Source organism: Scophthalmus maximus, chromosome 3, assembly GCF_022379125.1.
Source record: "Scophthalmus maximus strain ysfricsl-2021 chromosome 3, ASM2237912v1, whole genome shotgun sequence".
Lineage (NCBI taxonomy): Eukaryota > Metazoa > Chordata > Actinopteri > Pleuronectiformes > Scophthalmidae > Scophthalmus > Scophthalmus maximus.
In genome coordinates, this window is record NC_061517.1 from 28,617,501 (window position 1) to 28,629,053 (window position 11,553).

Consider the following 11,553-nt stretch of genomic DNA (forward strand, 5'->3'; position numbering starts at 1 on the left):
GCCAAAGGCAGCTGGCCGAAGACCTGCTGCATCAAATGTTGCCCAAGTCAGTCGCCAAGCAGCTCAGCCAACAGAAACACGTGGAGGCTGAGAGCTATGAAAAGGTTGGTGCCAGCCATTCTGAAAGAAATACCATTTCAAAAGTATTTATCAAAGCTAGCTTCGGAATAAATTTGAGAAGAGACTGCGAGACTGTGAAGAATCACATTGCAATATCTTTAATAGGTATTGAACAGAAAGCAAAACGTCTTGGCTACCTAGTCAACTCCCTGCAGTGAGGCTCCATTGATTGTGTAGAATACAGCAGGAACATTCATAGCGAGCGAGCGGGCATGTTGACGACTTTCTAACAGAATTATCCTCATGTCCTGCCTCCTGCACGCTCTACCCAGACGCCACAGCATGTTCTGGAAACGTTCCTGTCGGTGCGAATGCGTCTGATTCGTCCGTCGTACGTGAACTCTGAAACTTTGACAGAAGCTTTTTACTTGAAAAAGAAATTGTCCCTCTGCTCCCTCTTTCCACAATCCTTCTCGCCAGGAATAGCGAGGAGATGGAAAGCAAAGGGCATTCAATTATTAAAGGAACCGTCATTGTGTTAATGTCATCGTATTAAAAAATTGCAATAACGGCAGATGGCTAATTTTAGTTTCAGTGTTCATGACAGAAACTCAGCCGGCAACAGGGAACAAGAATTGTGTGTTGACACATGTCCAATGCAATTCCAAAAAAGGGTATAAAGGTGAAAAAGCACAAAAATGATGAGCCAGGGATGAGATATGTCTAATACATCAGGCCTACATTTGTTAAGTGGAACAGCAGGACATTGACTTAATTCAGAGTCGGGTGCTGCACAGGAAGTGGAGGAGAAAATGTCCAGTCAGAGGTCTGTCTTCTGGTCTGAAAACAAAATCTAAACCATGACAACACCTTTTCTCTCCACACTCTTTCCCATTGAGTTTTAACATTTGCCCAAACAAACTCAGAGATTGTAGCGCTGTCGGGGGGTTGTGGGGTGCAGCTTGTGGAGAGGGGACCCCTGCAAGATCTGCAAACGCGCTGGACGAACGTGCGCGTTTGTTGCCTTTGTTGCCATTGTTGGCGTAATTACCTATAATTGCCCTGTTCCATATTCATATGGAGATAAAACAAGTTATGCGGGTGAAAATGCATCTGGCTTATTGAAGAGGTTTGAAGCAGCTGTACAGACAGCACTCTGCACAGAGTGGGCCGGCCTCCTGAATAGGACCTCATTTTGAAACTGATTGGGAGCTCTGGGGTATTCTGGAAAGAAAACGTAAGATTCAGCAATTCTCCTCGTCCTTCTCCTTGTGTCAAATGAGCAGTGAAAGTAAAAACCTGGCTCGCCGAGGCCATGAGGATGCTGTCCACTAACAGCCTCCTTCATTCTGCAAATGTATCACCTGGCGTGGGCCGACCATAGAACAAATCCTAGACTTTGACAAGTTATAATTATTGAATTAATACTGATCCCCGAGGTTACATATTTCAATTTGGAAATAATCTTGATATATCTGATTTATTGACTCTCCTACTGACATTTATCATGAGTGCATGCATATAATCAAGAAATACAATCTTGATAAATTGTCACCATGACGTGGTATTTAATTATAATGGCACAACAACAGATACTTGATTGATTATTAGTTGGTTGTAATTTTCAAGAACTCGTTTTTTTACTTGAACATGGGAATTTCTTCTACTTAATAGTTTTACATTTACATTACTGCACTACATTTAAAATCCAACTGTTGAGATGTTACTTAATTTGTGTTTCATTATTATTTGGTCATAGCTCTGTGGTGAACATATGTGGTCAAATAATTTGTACTATCTCACCAAAAGGCAAAGATTTGAGAGAAATCCCCCAAAATATTACAAAAGTTTCTTGTAGAAACTATTTTTTATATATTGATAATTAGGTCGAGACCTCACAGTATCACAGAGAAACACAACAGTTCCCAGTTTGGTGAGATTTATCTGATGAACGGACAATCAAGTGCATTTTTGTTTCATCCAGGACAACCAATACCTACTCACTTCTCTCTGTTTGTTTCCAGGTGACCATATTTTTCTCGGACATTGTGGGCTTCACTTCTATCTCTGCGTCCTGCACTCCTCTGCAAGTGGTGGAGATGCTCAACAACCTCTACTTGTGTTTTGACACGCGCATTGACTCCTATAATGTCTACAAGGTAACAACGACACACTACATCGATCCTCCAGGATCATGACAAATCAAATGCACCGCTGCCAGTAAGACCATCGTAGCCCCTATCTCCCACTCACCACACTGTCTTTGGAGATGGCCGAGAAAAAGCCCTACATCGGTGTTGGCAGATTGGAGCCAGCTCACTATTTGTGAACTGGACAAATACTGAGAGATCTGAGAGACTCACTGTTGTTGCATTGCAGGCCGCCTGCAGACACTTAACAAGCTAAATATCTCTACTTGCTGATAATGTTCAGAAGCTGGGGTTTAATATACTGAACAATTTATCCACAGATGGAGATGAATTAATGCCAGAGAGCCGTTCTCAGTCTTCATGAATGAGTTGAGATGTTAAAGGAGGCCCTGGACTATATAGAAACCAAACAAGCCGTGATTATTTTGTAATTGCACTGTATTTATATATAGTCCTTTTCTAGTCCAACAGATTCAGCCTCCTGAACTCAAAGCACTTTACAGTACAAGCCACATTCACACATACATACAGCGCTTCACACAGTTGACAAGGTAACTGTGTCTATGAACAAAATTTGACCAAACTATCAAACCAGGTGGAGACGATTGGGGATGCGTACATGGTGGTGAGCGGTCTTCCTGAGCGGAACGGCGACCGGCACGCGGATGAGATCGCCAAGATGTCGCTGGATCTGGTGGCCGCGGTGAGACAGGTGTGCATCCCTCACATGCCCAACCAGAGGCTGGAACTCCGGGCAGGCATCCACACAGGTGAGAGGAGCTCACTCGTTGTGTTCTAGTTTTGTTCTAGTTCAATAGAAGTTGCGAACAAGTCAAATTAAAAAATATATATTTTCAAATATGGAGTAGAATGTAAATTTAGAGGGAATTACTGTGATTCTCTACAACATGCTGCTACATCTAAGTCTGCTGACAGTTCAACAGACTGACATATTATGTCACAGTAATTATTACTTTCAAATAACTGTTTAATCCAATAAATCTAAGGCAGCACATATAGCAGCCTTTACATCTGGTCTCATCCCGGAGGCGGTTTCTGACTCCTCCTGGGAATCCTCCCGGTCCAGTCCTGGTTGGGGAACCTCAACCGAAAGGATCCCGGGAGGGGTCCTGATCAGATGACACCACCTGGGTCCTTTTGACATGAAGGAACTATGGTTCTACATGTAGCTCTGGATGTCTGAGCGCCTTTAACGTATCTCCGAGGTTGGGCCCAGCAACGTCATGGAGGAAATTATCTTCGGCCTCTTGTTATTAATGGTCTCTTTCTTTCGAGATCTCTTTCTGTCAAGTGGACAAAATTCTTTAGATTTTTTGGGGGGGGCCATAATTGTGTCAAAACTTTAAATTGGTGAATCCTTAAAGCTACAGTGTGTAATATTTAGGGGAACATAATAACTGAAATCGTATATATTGTCCTTAACTGTGTTCAATTAAGCAATAGTTCATGACATGCCGTGGTATACTGTGATATAATGAGCGTATGGACGGACTTGAGTGAGCTATTGCTTTTACGAACGGTTACAAGTATGTCGAAATGAAAGTCGACACTACAATTCGATTTTTTAAAATTTCGTCAAAAAAGCCTTTATAGCTCTCAATGTACCACCACTCAATGTAGTTATAAAGGACAAAGACATGACAAGTAGTTTGGTTTCTTTCGGATACATCTGCTGATCCTGCGCGTCGGGGAAAAGTTTGGGTGTTCATTTGGTTGCGGTTTGCAAGTTCACCACTAGATGCCGCCAAATATTACACACTATCTCGTTTTTCAGTTCAAAATTTGTATCTGTCCACTACTTTGTTTGACGATCAAATGTCCTCAGAGGTACTGACATTCCTTCCAGCCTCCTTGCTTTGTATTTACTGCTCATAACGGCATGTTAGCACACCAACACATACAGATACAGCCCAGAGAAGCCTGTGCTGATATCTGTGTGTGTGCAATTTGGTGTTTTTTTTCATCTGTATCTGGAGTCGCTTAAAGAAATCCGATAACAGCCAGTAATATTCTTCTTTACCTGTAGTACTGTTGCATTGTGGGATGTGTTGAACTTTTACTTTCATGCTTGCACCTTCCTGCAACAAAGTGAAGCACAGGCTGCCTTCTCCCCAGGTCCATGTGTGGCAGGAATCGTGGGCTCCAAGATGCCGAGATACTGTCTGTTTGGAGATACTGTCAACACGGCCTCCAGAATGGAGTCCACCAGCCTGCGTATGTGCACCTACACACGCAATACACAAAAACATGCAGGTGTCCAAAAGTGACATACGCTCTTTAACTAAATATTGGACCATTTTTACATAATTGAGTTAACTTTGGAGCAATAGAGATTCAGATCCGTCCTTATTCATCATTGTTTGTGTGTCAGCTCAGAGAATCCACGCCAGCTCAGAGACCTACTTGGCCCTGATCAAAGACAATGCCTACGAGCTGCAGCTCCGTGGAGAGATTGAAGTTAAGGTACAAGATCCCAGAAAGTTCACTCATTTGAAATCTGTTTGACAGCTGAATGTAAATATCAAACTATATAATAAAAATGACTAAAATCTCACCTTTGTATTTTCAATGTAAGAACACAAGTTCAGTAATGGTTTTCATATGTTATTTTATGGCCTTGTGCAGTCAGTTTTTATTTATAAGGTCAAATCTGAATATCAGAATAATTATATCTTCTCACTCAGTCCAAATACTGTCTATTAATGCCTTGCTTTAAGGTTTTAATGTGCCAGGCTTGGTGATGTTGTTTTGTATGGCTTACCTGTGGTGCTCTCGGTAGATTTTGTTGTTTGGACGATCAGACCCTTTATGTTGGAATTTTTCATTGACCCACTGTCTTTTCCTCTCTCGCAAGGGTAAAGGGAAAATGAACACATACTGGCTAATGGGCCATAAGAACTACAGTGTGCAGAACGACAGTCTGGTATGCCACTGGAATCCCAACATGGCCAGAAAGAAGAAGACAGCGGCGGGCAGCGAGGTGTCTGTGGGCACTGTGAGTTGAACTGCTCTGGTTTTCCAAATGTCTTGTAGCCTGTTAGAACATTTGTTCTTGTCGTGTTCCTGTTGTGCTCCATGTTCGGACTTAAAATTTCCTTTGTTTGCTTCCATGCTTCAAATAACCCTCTGTGTGTCTTAGGTTTACGCTTCTTGTACAAAGCCAAAAATGCACTGATTTATGTTTTGGTTTCCTTTATACTCATACTTATATAATCAACTTTTTTCTCAACACTAAATACTTTAAACCATTTCACCTTCTCTGTTATATTATAGATATCCATAAGTATCTTGATTTCTATTGTATTATGTATTTCTTTAAATTCTCCATTTTGAAATGTTCATATTTACAGTGTTTGTGTTGTGACTTGTATTGGGGGTATATTTATTTATGTATTTATGTGCCATGTTAACTTCATATTGGTGTCACTGTAATTACCAGTTTTGTTTTTGTAAATGGGGTTCAAATCATGTTGTAATGAAATATGTCTGCCACTCAGCCCTAATCTGTCACTCAAGGTAAATAAATACAATGGCTATACCGGGGGTGAGTTTGTGGCCTAAGGTGGAAGGAGATTATAGGAGTTATACAGCTCACACTACATGCACATGCAGTACAACTCTTTGAGTGATTATGCATTAAGTTTGTAGTTGATAGTTTTTGTGGGATTTCTGTGTTAAAAATTGTGAGTCAGACTTCCGATGACATCATGAAAGGATTTGCAGCACAGAAACCGAGCTCCTTGGGACAAAACAAGAAAAATAGTGACATCTACATTTACCAGACAATTTAATGCAATAAAAAGCACTCCAACAAAATGAGTTCAGCTACGAGAGAATATGAAAAGATGACAGAAACAATAGGCATGGCCAAAGACACAGTGGTGATCCCTACGATACCTTCTTCACTGTGATATTGACCTCTCAGCGACATTGGATGACCTCCCAAACAGACGGACGCGGAACAACATGACACGTTTCCAGGTCCCAGAGGGAAGTGAAGGAAGAGACATCCAAGCCAAAGGCCTAAACCCGGCACAGCGGCAACTTAAACTGAACACGGGAGAGAAGACCTTAGCAACATTAACTAGCGCTGCAAGGTTGCTGAAGGAGTTGGAAGGGAGCGCATTTACAGTAAGAAGAGTTGAAGGAATGGAGGAACAGTGTGAAGAGAAACAGAGACAATGGGCCTCACGCAAGAACATGTTAGTATTCTGATCCTAAATTTCTCTTACATCTGTTAGTACCGTGAGTTCGTATGAACAGGCTACGTCGGATTCACAAAACGCTTCTTATCTTCAGAAAAAAAGTGTAAATTACGTGCCTAAACAAGACGAATGCCACATGCGCGTATTTGGGCGAGCGTGCACAAGTATTGCAAATTAAAATAATCAACGCCCCCAAAAATACCATGTAAGGTTTAGCTTCCTGCCCCCTGTCAGGAAGAGTTCATCCATGAAAACGGTGTTAAAGAGTAAAACAAAGACGTTTACAAGATCGGAGATCGAAGTCCTGCTTTTACAGATCCAGAAATGAAAGTGTATAGTATATAGAATATAGTTAAGTGACAGACTTTAGCAGAGCAGTTAATGCTGGGTCACCTGTGAGTCAAACTGTCACTGGAACAAAGATGAAATGCATTGATATGAAAATGACTTTAAATCCCACTCACCACAGCGAGGCGATCGATGACTGCAAGGAAGTGAAGGTGAAGTCTCCGTCACTGATATGGATGAAAAACATGTTGCACTGGCATGTTCTCTGCTGGTGCTGGATCAGTGCATGTCGTTCATTGCAATATAATACAATATGCAGCATGTTAGAATTATTTGACATGTCTTGATTTGACTGCAGGGATCAGCCAATCAACACCATTTGTTACCACATGGTAAGGATAAGCCAATCAGTGCTGTGGGTTTCAGTTTCAGTTTCACCTGCCTGCAAACTTGCTGGCGGCCATATTTGGGTCAGTTTTAAAGGCAGTAGGTGCAAGTGAATGAGAGAGAAAGATGTGAATCATGTTGGGGGTTCGCCATCCGTGATTTATTCATGACACAAGTAACATTATTTGAAGTATTTTTCTGTACTTTGTTATATTTCTATATAAATATACTTATATAGTATGCTGCCCCATGTAAGTATTACATTATTATGGTGTAAATCTTGGTGAAATAACGTAGTCAAATGGTCTGCTATTAGAATTTTAGCATTAGCATTGTTTAACGCTTTCTGTCATCATCAATCATCAATGTTTGTTCACTGATATTGTTTGTTCCATTTAGAACCACACCTACACCCTTAAATCACTGTTGTTAATTAACATCATTGAAGAAGACGCCACCATCTCTGCATTCTGGCCGATGCACCACAGTGGTCTCACACTCCCACCCAGCTATAGTTGCAGTCCTACAGATTGATCCTTCATAATAGTGTCATTTCGCAGGATCATGAAGAGGTAGCATTATTGGTATTTTCAAACCATTTTTTCCCCCCTCAAACAGATCCCGTCCAACCAAACCAAACCTGGAAGTGAGAAGCGTAGGAAAGACAGAGAGACAATGAGAACAAGCCAATGGGCTACTTGCACAACCATTTCTACTTAGTTCTACTTAGAACTGCTCAACTGTTTCCAGTCCGGTCCAACAATGTCAACACAGTGACGGTAAACAGACGAGCAGCATTATTCTGAAACAGAAGTACGTCACAAAGCCTAATGCATGTAGTCCCGTGTTATAGCCTTGGTGAGACCTATACAGTTGCCACCCGCTCCTGTAACGACCCTCCATGACTGCAAGCTTCTGCAGGAAGAGGGAGCGAGCAGAAAAGGAGGGGCCTTAACAATTCACATATATTTATCATTAATATTTTTTTAAAGGTGACATATTATGCTTATATTCATGTTCACACTTTAAATTTGTGTGACCACTTGAAAAGGTTTACATGCTCTAATGTTCAGAAAAGGCATCAGTGTTCTCACACTGCCCATTCCTGCAGCTCCTCTTGTCACCCTGTGTCTAAAACGTCTGCTATGATTTGCTAGCTGGCCCAGTCTGTTGTGATTGGTCCACCCATTTCAAAATGTGTAGGAAATGTCACGCCCCCTCACCTGAAAAGTGGAGATTCTCAGATTGCAGGAAGGGTTACCTCCAAAAGAGTCCAACTGTGACATCACAGTGGGAGAGACATCTGAGCCAGTTGTTCAGAGCCAGGCTGTAGCCATCTCACAAAAAAAACACAGTTTGTGGGCCGGCAGGCTTCACAGATACACACATTAATGTGCACTCACACTGAAAATGTGATATTTGCATAGTATGTCACCTTTAAATGTTCAAAATAAAGTATTTCAATTCAATTCAAAATGCAATTTAATTAATTTATTCTAATTCAATTTATAGAAGGCCTGAGTTTTTTTTGCAATTAAACATTTTCAATGTCATGTTAAATGTTTTCTTTTCTTATTATTTTGCTTTTGCAATTAAGCAAAAATAACCTCTATCTATAAGTCTGATGTGCCGACACACTGATGGGACAGTGGCTGCTGGAACATTGTGACTTACCACCATCTAATGGTGAGGACTGGTCGGTGAAAACAAACTAGACTGACACGAGGACAATTTCCTTGTATAGACGAAAACCTGTTTGGACTTTGAGTCTTGTCTTAATATCAAAACACTTCCAATAACTCTCAACAAAATGTAATCTTTTTGAAAGTATTGACTGTTTCAAGGATACAAAACTTACAATACAATACTCAAAACTGATCTACTACTATGATTCTTTTTTATATTTACCCGAGTACTGTACTGGAGTAAATCTATACTTGAATAATTTACACTACACTTATTGTACTGACATGGTATCTCATACAGTTGATACAGTATCTGGACGGGGTCTCCTGTCACATTTCAGTTGTCCTTGAGTTTCCACAACAAATGTATCACATGGTTTTGGTTTAAAAAACTGTCAAATTACGTAATGTCTCACCAAAAATATCTCACGTTGGAGAGCTTAGTTTGCTTCTTTCCTTCCACATTAATCCCAATCCCTCACATTATCTTGTAAGCTTTTCAAGTGTAAATAAGCTATTTCCACCTTCTCCATCCACAACAGTGAAAATGCTGCTTTACACACTAATGTATAGTTAATTACCATTGTATCAAGAAATATATTCTTTACTTTTAAGTACATTTAGCTAATAATACCAATAAGTATAAGTAAGGATTTTTTTTCTTGTAACAGGAGTATTTTTTACACCGGGACAAATGTACTGATATATACAGAATATATAAAGATAAAAAAAGAAATGTCATAAATACAAAAATTAGTTTTTGATAAGTACACTACCCCATTCTTAAAGTTGAGGATATGCTTGTTTTATGGTTTCTTTTGTCATGTAGAAGAAAAATCTCATCTGTTTGCACTGTGTTCAAGCCAGATGTTTACTTTATGTGGGTCATTTTCTGATGAGTGTGTGTCAGGCCACCAAAGAGTGTGTGTGTGTGTGTGTGTGTGTGTGTGTGTGTGTGTGTGTGTGCTTGTGGTGTTCAATGGCCTGTGTGCGTTGCAGGCAAACTTCATAAACGACGTCGGCGAGGAACCCAGGGAGCGACAGTGGAACTCAACAAGTCGTCATCTGACAGTAGTCATGGAAACGTATCCTCTGCATCCAGTCCTAGGGGCTGATGTTGCACAAGGCAATACTGTGGACATATTTAGATGGGCAGTAATCCAGGCAACAGAGTAACAGTGCAGGGGAAGGTACGAGACAGTTACTGACAAAAAAAGTATCTGAAAACTACAGTTAGTTCTGTATAAAATTCGATGTTATGTAATTACTTATCTATCTGCATCTGCTTCTCGCGACATCCGATTGGAGCAAAAAGGAAAGGAAGGAATTGTAAATACACGTTGAGAATACTGTTGATGTCATTTGTCCCTTTTTGTTCTTGATAACACGTGCACACACTCATGCGGACAACGTGATAAAAAAGGGATCCGAGTCGCAAAACATGATGTGCTGTTCAGCTTTTGTAATTAGAAAACACTTGACATCTTCATTCCTTAAAAAGATCATTGATCTCATTCCACTTCATCTTCTTTTTTCCTTTTTTTTAAACATACAGTACGAAAAACCAAATAAAAAAAGAATAGAAATCAGTTTACACAGTGATTTGTCAAAGCTTGGAGATGAACTACAGAGCACAACTTGGAGGACGGCATATACACATTCACATGGCCCTCGAACTCAACATCGGCTGGAGGGCGTTACGGTCCCTTCCTGCATGACAACAACATACACCAGGCTTCACCATCAAATAAACAATCGGGACAAGAAAAGGCCTTTTTGTGGAACAAGAAGGGGAGTAGAGCCAGGGCAGCATTCCTTATATCATCGCACAGTGAATGCATAAAACAAATACAAGTGACATATTATAAATCAACAATTTTGCATAAACAAGATCAATGATAAAATGATAGTATACAACAGCTGTCGGGCGAAGCTGCTTTGGCACATTTCTGGACGTACAGTACATTACTGCGATCATTAGGTCCAAATATTTGTTACACTTTGTGTCATTCAATTGCGTCAACGCGCTTGACAGCTCAAACTTGCAAGCTCCTTCCCACAATATCAATCTTAGGGCGTTTTCACACTTGACAGTCCGAACCAAGGTCTGAGTCGACGCTGATGTATTGGTTACGTTTTTTGTTACATTTCATCGGGTTAGTTTTGGATTCACATTACAATTGAGCGCACTAAACGAACTTTACATGACATATACATACTGTCGTCATCACCTCCGTGGGTTTCCCCCTATTCGACTTTGATTGGTTTGTAGACGGGCGTGCGTCTGACGTCGGTGTTGTCAATCCGGCGGGTAGACTTTTCATACATTTCTGCGTTTTTATCCATTTTTTCAAGTTGGCTTTTTATTGTTTGTCCAGGGCCTGGAAGTTTAGTTTCTCTTTCCAATGCAATAAGGATGCTGCAACACAGCTTACAAGCTACGATGGTGTCCTCCATTTTGGTCTTTTTCCATTTAGAGGCAGCTCACAGCGTACAGGTCAAGGTGAATACATGTGCGCCAATTCCCCCCTCCACAGGTAAACAAACTGATCGCAGTAATTCCATAGGACTTTGATTTTTGTTTCAGAATTTTAGCATATTAAATGCTGGTATTAGGAAGCCTTCATTGTGTGTACAAAGTTCAGCGATGCAATTTCTATTGCACCAATAGAGAGAAGCACCAAGGCTCTTGCTACTGACCTGGCAAAAAGAGCAATCAAAGTGTATGTAGGTTTTATAGACGGAGACCAAAAGACA

At 40.6% G+C, this 11,553-nt stretch overlaps 1 protein-coding gene across 1 annotated transcript in view; it reads left to right on the top strand.

Moving 5' to 3' along the window:
• Positions 1–5,769, top strand: part of LOC118316826 — a 7,462-nt gene extending 1,693 nt beyond the window's left edge. Inside the window, exons 2-7 of the mRNA XM_035645054.2 lie at positions 1–104; positions 2,085–2,219; positions 2,806–2,980; positions 4,347–4,445; positions 4,603–4,694; positions 5,086–5,769. The exon at positions 1–104 is cut by the window's left edge and continues 1,040 nt beyond it. Coding sequence (XP_035500947.1) covers positions 1–104; positions 2,085–2,219; positions 2,806–2,980; positions 4,347–4,445; positions 4,603–4,694; positions 5,086–5,235 — 755 coding nt within the window. The 3' untranslated portion in view covers positions 5,236–5,769. The remainder of the gene's footprint in view (positions 105–2,084; positions 2,220–2,805; positions 2,981–4,346; positions 4,446–4,602; positions 4,695–5,085) is intronic.
• The last annotated feature ends 5,784 nt before the right edge of the window (positions 5,770–11,553 follow it).